The sequence below is a fragment of the Equus quagga genome, chromosome 2 (genome assembly GCF_021613505.1).
Source record: "Equus quagga isolate Etosha38 chromosome 2, UCLA_HA_Equagga_1.0, whole genome shotgun sequence".
Taxonomy (NCBI): domain Eukaryota; kingdom Metazoa; phylum Chordata; class Mammalia; order Perissodactyla; family Equidae; genus Equus; species Equus quagga.
Window position 1 is genome coordinate 50704580 of NC_060268.1, and position 14448 is coordinate 50719027.

The following is a 14448-nucleotide window of genomic DNA, read 5'->3' on the forward strand; positions in this document are numbered from 1 at the left end:
GAAGGTGGAGAAGTCTGTAGTCTGGGGCCAGAGTGTGGAAAGGGTGAATGGTGACTAGGAAGAGAGTCACTGAGCAGGGAGCACATGATCAGATTGCTGTGTTCTCAGAAGCTGACGGGGTAGAGTGTAAAGGGTGGTTTTAAGGAGGAGAGACAAGAGGCAAACTGGTCAGTTAAAGACCCTGAAACAGACCGTGTGAGAGAAGACAAATGAACTGTGTGAGTGAGTGACAACGGAAGAAAGAGAGGGATGGAAGAAAAATTTCCACGGTTTAACGGGATAATGTATTTCATGATCTTACATGGTATCTGGCACAGGGTGAGCTCAATAATGATTAGTCAGCCTTATTCTTAACTAATAAGATGTTAAGATAAGGCAGAGGAAAAGGTTAAAGATAAGGCAGAGGAAATGCTACAAGGCTTTGTAGCATTGCCTTTTAACACTTTTATCTCTACCTCAGGGTTCTACTCTTCTGCTGTGATACATCCAGATATAGATTTTATGTTTTTAAATCATGCTTGAGACTTTTTGTTAAACTGAGAATTCAGATTCTCAGCCTCTTCCCCATGTTTTTGAGTCTCTCTTTCTGGAATGACTCTATGTCTCTTAACCTTTCTTTCATGTTTTTATCTCTTTACATGCCTTTGTTGCATTCTGGGTAATTTCCTCTCTTAATCACCAATATCACATATCATGTTGGTTAAGACGATGGACTCTGGAGCTAGACCGTTTGGTTTGTATCAGGTTTTGCCACTAATAACCATGGAACTTGATGACATTGCCTAATCTCTCTGTGCCTCAGTTTCCTCACTTGTAAAGTGTGGTGATAACAGTCCCTTTCTTATAGAGTTGTTGTAGGGACTACATGAATAATACATGCAACTTGCTAAGAAGAATGCCTGGAATGTAGTGAAAGGTCAATAAATATTAATGCTTTCGTTATGTTTTTGTGTTCTGTGACCTGTTTATAAAGGCCTTGTTCCATATCCTGCTGCCTGGAAGACGTCAATAATTGGATACAGTAACAAGTTTATAAGTGTTCAGAGTGGCAATTGGAGAAGCTGGTGCTTCTCCACCAGCATATTTTCACTAAGAGTGAAAATATTTATTAGAAATCAGTGAAGACTGACAATCCCAAATCCTAGAAGTAGAAAAACAAATTTCCAAAGTGATTTTGACACAGTTATTATTTGAGTTTAAAAAGTTGCTGATATTTTAGGATTTTGTTAAGGCATAAAATATGTGCACTAAAAAACTATATTTCATTTTTGTTAAATTCTGGATGAAAAAAATCTGTGGTAGCAGGCCCACCATCTTGAATCCTTGGAAAAGCAGGCTTCCTGCTTAGAACGCAAGGAAGTATAACCCAATATCGCCACCTAGTGGTGGCATTCCTAAACTGCAGGGAAAGGGGGAAAGTACGAGCAAATTACAGAAAGGCATTAAAAAAATGGTCATCACCAACAGAAATGAAACAGATGGGCAAATGATGAGTTTAGTCCCAAACATACTGAATTTGTGGTGATGTAAAAAAGTGTAGTGAACATATCTGATAAGCAGAAAAAGACAAGTAACGAGCACTGTTCCAATCACAGTTCTATTTTCAAATTTTGCAGAGAGAGGTTATATTTGAAGCTGTGGAGAATGAATAGCCAAAGCATAAAAAGAATCCTGAGAGAGCTCCCACACAATCAAAGACTAGGTCAGGAGACAATCTCCCGAGGTACTCTAACTCAGATTTGACAAAATCCAAACCCCACAAACTTCACCAAGAAACGAAGTTAGCGCTCTTAATGGCAAACTTTTAATACTATTTTTCTATACTACAGAATATCTTGAAAAATGAAGAAAGACATAAAATAATTGTGGTCTCTGATGATATATAACAGCTACTCAAAAAATAAGCCCCTTTTCCTGTAAACAACTATTCAAAATTATTACAAATGTAGAACATATTCTCTATTACTTTTTAAAATGCATTTCCCATACTTTCAGTCTATATAACAATCATTTCTAAGAACTCATTATAAGTATCACTAACCTGCTTCTTCAACTTTCTTCGGAAGAACTCATACTTTCTTTTGTAATCCCTGGAGTAGGGCACTGCCTTTAGTTGAAAATTTGGGAAAAATAAAGAACGTTTAGGTTGTGTTTATTCTGAAAAAATTTTAAAAGTTCCCCTTTGGGTATTTTATGAACATAAGTTTAAGATATCAAAAGAGAATATTTGGAAAGAAAAGTTTAATTCGAAGAAAAGCAAATATAAAACTTTAAAAATTTAAATTTCTCTGTGTAAGATAAAATTGTATTCAGCAATTCCTATGGCTGTAATTTTCATCATGCAATATTCTTGAAATGTACCATGCCAGAAACAGGAAATTTCTTCCAAGGAGAGAAATATTAGAAATGAAAATTTCCATTTCTAAAGAGACTTTCAAAGTGATTTCTCCATTAAGGGAACAATTTGAAAAATGTACTTTTTCCTTGAACTCTGAGGAGTTGCCTTTTTTATCCATTATTTTAAAAGACTAAACATGGGAGACTCAAGAGTAGTCTAAAAGAACTAAATCTTCAATTTTACTTGTTTTTGTGAATTAGAAAACAAGTAAAATCTGAAAAACTAAAAATGGAAAAAGTAGCTATAAATATAAAAGAGGATAATGATTTTGCTATCATTAATCTGACTCAAGAGTAGTATAAACATATTACATGGTAATATTTATACTTCAATACGACTGTGTCATATATACATATATACACACACATATCTATACACATACACACATATACATATATATAATATCTTATGTATATAATGATTTCTACCACAAAGTTCAAGACATGACCCTGGAGTTGATAGGGCACTGTCAGCTATCAGGTTGGCTCCTCTCTGATCTGGGGAGGACTGCCAGGATTCTTTTTCGGGCAATGGCAAGTACCAGCCTGAGCACAGCAGCCCACTGCCTTAGCATTTTGACTGTGGCTCCCTCGTCTCCCAAGGCTATTGGGTAGGGTAAGGATAATGACCTTAGAGGCTCTTTGCAAACAACTGAGACCTGGAGTGGGGTAGGGGCGAGAGGAGAGAATTGCAAATGTGCTTTCCTGTCAACGCCTGCAGGATTATGCCCTTGACCATTCACCCTTGAAGAGACAGGGGAGAGGACACTTCTGTCAGAGCAGAGTAATACAAAGATACTTACTGGTCCAGTTATTGCTACATTCTGCAACCGAGGATCTTCCCATTGTGTTCTTTTTATATCTGAAGAAAGAAAATCGATGTTTATTCTCATGCACAAAATTCAGTATCACAAAAAAAAAAGTAATGAAAAATCACATTGTACATACTGTGATTTATGTAGAAGATTCTTCCATCTGTGTGAGTTCTTTCTTCCCATCCTGGCTGTAATGAAGAATGTTTTTCAATTATTTTAGGAAAGGGTTTTAGATGTATAGGTAGAAAAATGGCATTGGTTATACGGTTAATTTAATTTGTACATTCCATTCTTTGTAAAAGGCATCAACCCTTTAATAATAATATTAATTATAGTTGTTAAAGAACTACTGTATTCCAAAATACAAAATGTTTGAGCTAGCCAAGTTAGATTGGTAGCAGTTCTCCAAACTTACAGGTAAAGGCCCCAGATCACTGGAAGAATCAAGTGACGTCTTTCCTCTCAGATGAGCTGGAATTTTCAGTCTTGGATCTTCCTTTTTTGGTAGAGTAAATAAAGAAAACAATACACACACACAAATTTTAAAATCACAGAAGTCAATCTGTTACTACGGTTTTTAGTATCAGTGGATATTTAAAATATTCTCTTTAGAGCCAGCCCTGATGGCCTAGTGGTTAAAGTTCGGTGCTCTCAGCACTTCGGCAGCCTAGGTTCGGTTCCCGGTCACAGAACCACAGCATCCGTCAGTTGGCATGCTGTGGTGGCGATTCACAAAGAAGAACTAGGACTTACAACTAGAAAATACAACTATGCAGTGGGGCTTTGAGGAGAAAAAAAAAAAAAAGAGGAAGATTGGCAACAGACGTTAGCTCAGGGAGAATCTTCCCCAGCCAAAAAGAAAAAAATCTCTTTAAAAAGTACACTTTTCGGGCCTGGCCCGGTAGCATAGTGGTTAAGTTCACATGCTCCACTTCTGTGGGCTGGGGTTTGCGGGTTCAGATTTCAGGTGTGAACCAACTCACCACTTGTCAAGCCATATTGTGGCAGCATCCCACATACAAAAAAAAAAAAAAAATAGAGGAAGATTGGTACAGATGTTAGCTCAGGGACAATCCTTCTCGCCCCCCCCCCCAAAAAAGTTCACTTTTGGGGGACTAGCCCAGTGGCATAGTGGTTAAGTTTGTGTGCTCCACTTTGGCATCCTGTGGTTCGTGGGTTTGGATCCCGGGTGCAGACCTACACACCGTTCATCAAACCATGCTGTGGTGGCATCCCACATACAAAATAGAGGAAGACTGGCACAGATGTTAGCTCAGTGACAATCTTCCTCAAGCAAAAAGAAGAAGATTGGCAATAGATGTTAGCTCAGGGCCAATCTTCCTTACCCCCCGCCCCCAAAAAAGGGCACAGTGTTATTTCATTTGCTTAATCTGTGAAATAATATTTTCTCCATCTAAAATCTCTCATTCTCAGGCTACTCAGGCTACAGTATTCAGTCCTCAGAGTGGGATCAGTATGAACTCATCATCTCTTTCACAGAAACCATTCAGAGTATTTTGCCCCACTCTTTAGGGATTGTGTCACCATAGAGGGGTCTTCTCTAAATAAAAACTGGTGGAAGAGTGGGACATTAAACTGGACTACACGTTATGTCTCAGTCCCCAACCATGCTTTTTGGTACCTATCTGTTAAGGTGTTGACTTAGTAATATTTTTGAAAGATAGGAAGGTAAGCGCAAAAAGGTTATTAAAGTCAATTCAAATTGTTGAAGAAGAGAACAAAATTCAATTTATTTGGATTATTTATATATATCATTTTAATATTATTTTATTAAATAACTTATTAAACTATTTTAGTATTACTTAGATACACTGATCTTTTAAGTAAATTAATTGAAATCTATTCATCTGCTGATGACTTCCAGTAATTTTTCTATTAGTGGTGACCCAACTGCTAAACAACTTTAACTCTGATCTTAAAATAAAAATCCCTATTCTCCTAGCCTTACAAGGTTTTTTGGGTAATGAGATATGGATTCAAAAGTGCTTTAGAACTATAAAGCCTCCTATAAAGGTAAAGGATTATTACTAAATTTCTTCCTAAGCACTTATGGCTAATGAGCTAAAAACTTGAAATAGGAAGTAAATGTCGATATCTCCAGGACAATCCCCCAAAATATTAAAAATAGGCATAAACATATTTTGAATAGAAATGATACTATTAAGAATTCAACATATCTTTAAATAAAACTAGGAAACATAGGTTATACTAATAGACACTTAAAGACTATAAAGAACTATACATAAGGGATTACTATTGCTGTCGCTATAAAACTGAAGAGTCAGAGTTACCCAGGTGGTGGTTTTGGTGTTGTGGTCTATGAAGAAAGGCCTCCCATTTGGGGCATGCCGGACTTCCCAGCCTTTGGGAAGGAATCCTTGCTCCATCTCAGATGGCTGGGTCACCTGCTGTGCTGAATCACTCGTGGGGACCTGTGGTTGAGTGCATGCAGGAGAACTCTGGCTCGATGGCAGCTGACTGGTCTCCACTGTGGCCTAGGATATTAATTAAACCATGTTGTCATGCTTTATAGAGAACACACATAGCTGTGGTTAAAAAGGTAACCTGCAAACAGAATACATACTTCTTATAAATTGGCCTAAGCATGGGAGGCTCATTTTTCTAGTAGAGTGTTTTGTCAAACTTTGTTTTTACAATTATTTATAATTTCTCAGCTAATTCTCGAGTGATAAGATGCTGGGTACCAAAGTTGTGGTGGGCGCATGTGACTGAGAAAGCTGGATGGGCGGGCCTGTGCTTAGAGGCAAGGAAAGCCATAGAACCCAGTGGAGGAGGACTTTGCTCGTCCAAAAGACTCAGAGAGTTGGGGAATTCCCCATACACAGAAGTGGGTTCAGAGCCTGGACAGACAAAGTGAGTGGCAAATATTCACTATACAAACAGGTAATTGAAATGTAATATATTCACATGGTGAAATATTAGGCAGCAGTTAAAAGAAATACACTGGGATCTATATATAAAACAACACGGATAGGGTTTTAAAACAATGTTGAGCAAAAAAAGACTTAGACTTATACAACAAAACATCTATGCAAAATCTGAAACACACTGATATAAACAATAGTTTGCACTGTTTAGCTGTCTACGTAAGTATATAAAATAGGCTGGAAGAATATTCAATGAATCAAAGATGGCGGTTCCCTCTCGGGACTGGGACCAAAGTGCTTGGTTAAAAGGAATTTAGTTTTATCTGTAAGTTTTTTTTTTTTTAAAAAATAAAATGTCTAGAAAGAAATATGGTAATTTGTTAATGGTAGTAAATTCTGGGTGTTAAAAAAATGGATATTTGGTATATTATTCTCTGCACTTTTCAGCGTTAAAAAATTTCTCAATAAGAAAAATGGTGATAAGATAAAATAAATATTTTCCCAAAACACTTACAAGGAAATATTACAAAAGGCACTCACTGTTGTTAAGAACAAAGGGTCATTGTTACAAATTTCTTTAACAGAGACCAATCACTAAGATTATTTTTTAGCAAAATAATGATCTTAACCATTCAAATTACAAAATTACCCAATGGACCAGATCACTTACTTTTCCTCTTATTCCCAATTGGACTTGTTTTACACAATAACAAGTGGTAATTCATGCATATTAGAGATGCACAGGAAATGGTAGACACTTAGCACGCATGTCAGAAAATAATTAGAAGATGCTAGAAGCATCCAGTATATACTACAAAGTGATATAACAGCTTCCATAGGAATATAATGGTTTAAATTCTGTAAGAAAACAAGTTGATGGACAGATTGCAGGGCACCTGTACTGTGGGCTTCGTCCAGGTAGTAGTTCTGGAGTTGTGATCTACATAATATGATCTTCCTCTTTCATCTTGTTTTTCTTCCCAACCTGGTGGTAATCCAGATGAAGTAGGCAAAAGCTAAAGAGATTAATAAGAGGAGAATTAAATATTAATAAGAAAGAATCTTTTTAAAAGGTCTACATCCCTTCTCCACTGCTAGCTCTCTTTAAAATGAACCATATTTTAATCATATTTTAAAACGTACAAAATAAAGTGTATAGCATTTCACTTAAAATAAACCCAGCAGAACAGACAATAATCATGAGAGTGATAACAACCATATGCTAAGTGCTTTACATGGATCCTGTCATTTAACCCCATACAAATCTTAATGAGATCATTGCTGTTACTGGCATTTTACTTAAGAATTAAGTAGGAAGCTTAGAAAATTGAAGTAATTTCCTAATGGATACATTGCTAGTATAGAGCTAAGACTTGAACCCAGGTAGTTTAACTACAGTAATTATCACTCACAGGCGCCGAGTCAAAAGTTACCCCTGCCTTCTTTCTGTAAGGGCTGGGAAAATGTTGCTTATTATAGTTTATTACTAACGACCAAAGAGGTTTGATTATTTCCAGGTTTACTTAAAATAGTCCAAGTCTGGTCTTCCTTTTGTCTTTTGAAACAGATTAGACTCGCCATGGCTTAGCCCGGCTCCCTAATGTGCCTTACACATAAAACCAATCACCACTAGTCTGTTCACTAGGTACACCGCTCCTGATACACAGGAGGTGGGTGAACGTTGCTGACAGTTATGAACTGTTAGACTACAAAATAATGGAATTCAAAGTTGCTCAGCTTTACAAATGTCCAACAGCTGGTGAGTAGAGAAATGAAACGTAGCAGATACATCTACACAATGGAATATCGTGAACTACTGAGACAGTGAACAACATGGGTAAATCTCAAAAACATCCTATTATGTGAAAGAGGACAGACACATAAGACTACGTATGGTATGATTCCACTTACAATGAAATTTCTAGAAAAGACAAAGCTGTAGCAACAGAAAGCAGATGAGTGGTTACCTGGGGCTGAGAGTAGGTATTGGGATTGAAAGAACTTCTGGGGTGACGGAAGGGTTCTTAAACACGATTGTGGTAAAGTTTGCACAACTGTATACATTTACTAAAACTCATTTTTATGTTCACTTAAAAATGGGTGGATTTTATGGTATGTAAATTATACCTCAAGAAAGCTGTAAAAACCCCCTAATCAATATATTGAGAAGAAAAGGCACAGAGATAGCTTTTCCAGTACATAAAATATAAATCATCTCTAGATTCTGCTTCTCCTCTGGCGCACTTAAGCTTGTTTCTTGGATGAATGCCTGTCAATCAGAAATTGAACAGTTTCACTCTATGGAGCACATTATAAGGTGCAGTGGGAGAAGGACCACAGATCATGGTAAGCAGGATCCAGTCAAAGGGAGGAGGCCGGACAAAGGACAAGAAGTGAGAGTAAGGCTGGTGAGGGCAGTCTTTCAGTGGCATCTACCCTCTGGTTGACGGTCAATACTGGTGGGGCCAGTTGCACAGGTGAATGCCCCATCCTTCCCCAGAACAGCATCTATGCCCTTCTCTTAGCTCAGGGCCACCTTTGTAGATGGATGCGCTATTCTTCGGTCAAGGAATTTTGAGCCTCAGCCTTCCTCTGCTGGAACTTCCATAAAAGCAAAACCAATCCCTACTTTTCAAAATTAATATACAGGCTGCCAGTCAAAACTACAAATTCTTGGTGAAAAAAAGTGAGGAGGCCATTCCAAGTGGGGAAATGGAATGTGCGTAGACCCAGAAGAGGGAGAGAGTTAGGACACGGGGAGAGTCTGTGTGGAAGAAAGAGCACAGATGGGAAGGAAGGCAGCAGGTTTCTGAGGGTGGAGAGGAGAGGGTAGGCTGAAGGGGCTGGGAGCCTGGGAGCTTTCATTTGGTTAAAAAACAAGTGGGGGCCACGTGGGGAGGGAGACACTCAATGAGAGTTGAGTTGGGAAGGATGGAGGCTGGGAGACCAGAAGGGAGTGAGCAGTGCAGGCACGAAGTGTCAGGGTCTAGACTCCGGTCAAGGCTGTTGCTGGGATGCCACTAAGGAGGCAGCAGAAGCCTCGCCAGACTGGTGGACGCGAGACTGAAGGGAAGAGAGGGAAAGGGGACTGATAAACTCCAACCTGGCCACTGAGCCAGGACACCAGTGCGCACCTGACTGAGTGACTGAATCCTGATGTGACACCTCACGTACGGGGCAGAAACGGCTGCCAGATGCCATGGCTCATGTACAGAGCACTGGCACTAGACACCATAACTCCGAATTGTGTGCAGCCTGCAGCAGACCACCTCCAGCCAGCACAGTGCATCAATCGACAAGGCCGGGTATCACCCACAGTCCCCAGCACCCCCAGACTTGGCTTTCTTACTATGGGAGCGACAGTTCTCCTGTTTTTGTCCTTAAAGGTCCTACCTTCCCCATTTCTCCTCCCCTGAACTTCATCCACCACAGCCTAGATTCTGTGCTGGATCAGTTCCCTGTTGGCAGTCAAAAGCTCATACTCGGCGCTCCATGAAACAAAAGGTGCTGCATTTTATATTTTTACTGATGACTGAGGGGAGAGGAGAAAACTCACCACAGGAAGTGTAGGCTGTTCCTCAAAAGTATAGGCTTGTAAGCTGCCTCTTCTGCTGGAATGATTCTTATGGGGAAAAAAAAAGAACAATGACAACTTTAGGTCTTAGATGTAAAGGTCTTTGAAGGGCAGATAAGGTAGCAGGGTGGATATGATGGAGCGTACAAAGAACCACCACTAGGAAGTGACCGTGGAGACTGTATGCGAAGGCACTGAGCCTCTCTCAACACCACCACATGCTGATGACTTCCAACTTCCAGCTCATACTTCTCCCCGTGCCCTAGTCCTACACTGCAACCTGGATACTTCCTCTTGAATGTCTAACAGACACCCCTTCAGTGTGACCAAAACTGGATTTGGTTTTTCCCTGTCCATACCCTCTCAAACCTGTTCCTTCTTGGGTATTCTTCATGTCAGTGGGCAGTTCTTGAGTCCAGCAGCTGCCTAAGTCAGATATCAGTCAGTCACCTGGCTTCTTCCCCTCCCGTCCCTTACAGCCAGGTCAGTCACCAGATTCTATTCATTCTATTTATGACTAGCTCTCAAATACATTCCCCCTGGACTTTAGGTCATTTTTTTAAACTCCAAATTTTCATCATTTGTCACCTTGATTATTACTGTAGAAAATCCTAATAGATTGCCCTGCTTTGAGTCTTATTTCCTTCAATGTACTCTTCATATTATGTGTAGCAGCTGAAAGAGTGGTCTATAGTGCAGATCTCGTGACATACTCTCTAGCTCAAGGCCCTTCAGTGATTTCTTACAGTCACTAAGATAAAATCTAAAGCACAGAACACAACACTTAGGGAACCTCATGACCTGGCTTTTCCTGACAGCTCCAGCCACTTCCCGCCTCACAACCCACCCTCTGGACATTGCAGGTTACTTGCTTCCCGGAAATCCCATGATCTTTCTTTCCTTGTGCTTTTATATGAATGCTGTTGTCATACACCTGAAATATCTTAGTCTTGTTATTTAATGACATCAAAATTTATAGTACACATATAAATTGTGAGAATATCTATTGCAGTATTGTTTCTAACAACAAAGAACTGTAAACAATCCAAAGTCCATCAATAGGAGACTGGTGAAATATCTCAAAGGTTACTCTCACAATGGAATATGCCAGAGTTTGATGTTTTTTTTGTTGGTTTTAAAAGGAGTATATCTATATTCACTAAAATGGTCCAATGTCTGGGACAGAGAAAGTGAAGAAAGTAAGTTACCAAAAAGTGTGTATAAGATGATCTCAGGTTAAAAAATTATATACAAATATATGTGTGCATGCATGTTTATGAATACATAGACAATATTTATGACAATATATGCCAAACCATTAACAGTGAGTAAGGGAGCATATATTCAAGGTATATGTTAGAGGTAACATGGAAGATTTAATTTTTATATTATACACCTCAATACTGTTTCAATTTTTAACCATGATCACACAATACTTTAAAAATAATAAATTAAGTTTTTTCAATAGGTAACGCATGCAAATAGTATAAAATTCAAAAGGTACAAAAGATATATGTCATGCACACTCTGTTTCTCTCTTCAAGCAATATTACCAGTTTCCTGTTTAGCTTTCAAAAAATATCATGTCCATATTTATTCTTGATCATTAAAATAATTTAAATAAATGGCAGTAAATCAAACACACTGTTCTGTACCTTGCTGTTTTTCACTGACCAATATCTCTTAGGGATTGTTCCATACAACTTATACATTCAAAGCCACTTCATTATTTTTGACGGCTGCATAGTATTTCATTGTATGGATGCCATGTATTACTTTTATAATTAAAAAAAATAGGAGGAAAGAAAATAGAATCTTTTGCGACTTATCAGCAAATCAATATAGCTTATCCTATAAGTCTTTGACTGACCTTCCCACTCCCCTGACAAAAACATAAAATGAAATGAATGGAAGACAGAATAGACAGATGGAAGAAAGGAGGGAAAGGCAGCAGGCAGGCAGATATGCTCTTGGACATCCACACAGGTATTCGCATAGAGCTGTTTACATGGGAGATTCTCGAAGAAGGTGATGGAACAGAACTCAGTAAAGTTTTTCTGTTAAGGTCCAGACAGTAAATATTTTTTGTGAACCTTACAGTCTCTGTTACAGCTACTCAGCTCTCTTGATGTGGTGTGAAAGCAGCCATAGGCAATACTTCAACAAATGGACAGGACTGTATTCTAATGATACTTTAACTAGCATACAGTGCCTTGCATATAGTCAGCCCTCAATAAATACTTACTAACTAAATGAAAAGCAGAGGAATTCCAACTGGAAATGACCATAGCATCCTCAGAGAATAATCTGTCTTCCACTGCAAGATCTCTCTTGACACAGATTAGAGAGCTAGCCACAAAGATCTCATCAGGGCAGTGTATTTTGGAATACCTGCTTCTGGACCTCATGGACAGCAATTTTTATAGCAGTTGCTGGGGTGAGAATGTCATCTAGTTCCTTGTTTAGTCAAAGTACATCAGCTGTCATTCATACATGGGTATTAGTGACATGTATGTTATAACTAAGAAGGTGAAGGGCAGCTCCTGACATCCACGACCTTTGCCTGGCCCTCATAGGCAGGATCAAGACAAATCAAGACCACGCTGTGATCATGCCCGAACACAGACAAAACATGAACGTTGTCCAAGCCACGAAATACCAAACATCTCCCCATCCTGGCCAATGTGACTGCTGCTCTTTTTTTTTCTCTCTTTTTTTTTTTTTACTAATTACAGCTTTAGCCTCACTACAGATAAGATTTGAGATACCCAATCACAGAATTACCCTGCTTCCAGACAGCAACCAATGCAGAGCAAAGTGTTGATTCCTTAAATGCTCCTCAAAATCACCTAACATGAGCCCAAATCCTTTAAGTCTTTCCTAACATATTCTTACCAAGACACGGTGCGTGTTCTCCCCTGCTGAAACAAGTAATAAACCCAACTTGTTCAACTACAGGTGTGTTCCTGGTGGTCTTTAGCTAGAGAGCATTCACATAATGGACATTAGACTCCTATGACCGTTTGGATTATCCACAACTCTGCTCCATACTATTAGTGTGAATATTTGATAAATGAACATGCTATAAAGTCCTAAAGTCCCTAACACCTTATTACATGCCATTTAAGACAAGATTTTATGAAAAAGTTAGTTATTGAATGGAATAACATACAGAACATAAAATCTTCAAGCTACAACAAAATCTAAGAGCATCTTACTGAGCTGGATACTGGCTGGCTGGTGGCTGAATTTCCACAAGTAGTGAGTCTGGCATTCAAATCTTCTGCAAGATGAGTCTGAGCATCCAAGTTACTTGACGGTGGAAGTGATGGGAAGGCCTGATTGCTATACATGGTGGCTTCATCTTCCCTTATAATTTCCCAGCTCTAAAACGAACAGAACAAGCTTAAGCCACACATACTTTAATCTATTGCTATAACATGTGTCTATCAATGAGAACTAGAAAATTATTTCTACCTCAGAAGACTCTCGGTTGTCAACGTTTTCTGTTTCCTCGGATATCTGCCGCCGGGTGGTAAATGCACGTTGCGCTTGCAGTTGAATGTTCCCGTTCTCGGCATCCGTTAGGTTGTCCCTGTATTGAAGTATAAAACCCATCAACCATGCTTGTAGACAGTTAAAATGATACTCAAAGATTCTGTGATCCTTTAAAGAAATACCCATGCTAGATCAGAATGTATTGTTTTTGGCCAAAGGCTATTTCAACATGCGTAGATTAAGTCGTGGGCATACTGGCACCTTCAGAGTACCTTACAGAGTCACAGTTTTTGTGAGAATGGGTAACATGTCTGACTCTGGTACTTTAGTTCATCACTGTGCCTAGGATAATGCTTGACACGTATGGGCACTCAAAAATATCTGTTGAATGGAGGAATATCTGAGTTTCATAAACAATTTCATTGTATTATTATTTTGCCCTGTTATGACAAGAGTAAAACATAAAGTAGCTCTAGAAAGTTCATAAAAGAGAAGCTTTAAGAGCTACATACACATCTTCATGAATCAGTCAGTAACATTTTCCAGAACTGATCTTAAGCCAAGAGTAAAGTTCTCCATTCATGAAAGCAGAGGGCAGAGTGAAAAATAGTGTAAGGACACCATAATTAAAAACTTAATAGATTATGGATTAAATAGTATCTGTTTTTGAGCATTTATAGTAATGGGCCTGGTCTGAAAAAAGGACAATAGTAAAGGCACCTCTGAGTTTAGGAAAGGTATAGTAAATCAGACTGAATACCCTTACCCCAGTCATTTATTAGTTATATTATTTTAAGTATTTGCATTTAATATAACTAGACCATCACATCAAGAATTCTGTACAAATATTTAATAAAAAAATTATTGTTAATTTATTTAATGCTATATAAGCCCAGGACAGTCAGAAGAGCAGTTCTTACTGTTGCTGGAGAAAACATAATTTTCACAGATGGTCCTAATGGAATGCTTGAGATTTTTTCCCCCACTAAATACTTGATTTTGGCTAGCTGAAAACAATATAAATCATAGTGAAAGAAATGTGATTCTGCTCAAGTCAGGCTTGCCATAATACTGAGATATGCAATAGGATAATTTTGTAGAATATTACAGTGTACAGTTTTGCAATCTATATGTCATCCCACAGAGATAAATGCTTCTGTGCCATGAAGAACCTGGATCACTGATTTGCTTTGGAAGGATCTGAGAATAGAAAATATCTATGAAAGTGCTTAACTATACCAGACACAAAATACCA

General features: G+C 38.5%; 1 protein-coding gene across 2 annotated transcripts in view; it reads right to left on the minus strand.

Annotated features, from left to right (window-relative positions):
* NEDD4 (NEDD4 E3 ubiquitin protein ligase) overlaps positions 1-14448 on the minus strand; it is a 120029-nt gene that overhangs the window by 14205 nt on the left and 91376 nt on the right. For both annotated transcript variants that reach the window (XM_046653935.1, XM_046653934.1), the window contains 9 exons: positions 13173-13290; positions 12914-13081; positions 9678-9743; positions 7018-7137; positions 5525-5728; positions 3628-3708; positions 3346-3400; positions 3201-3259; positions 2042-2107 (listed from right to left, as the gene is read on the minus strand). In XM_046653935.1, the coding sequence (XP_046509891.1) occupies positions 2042-2107; positions 3201-3259; positions 3346-3400; positions 3628-3708; positions 5525-5728; positions 7018-7137; positions 9678-9743; positions 12914-13081; positions 13173-13290 (937 nt within the window). The remainder of the gene's footprint in view (positions 1-2041; positions 2108-3200; positions 3260-3345; positions 3401-3627; positions 3709-5524; positions 5729-7017; positions 7138-9677; positions 9744-12913; positions 13082-13172; positions 13291-14448) is intronic.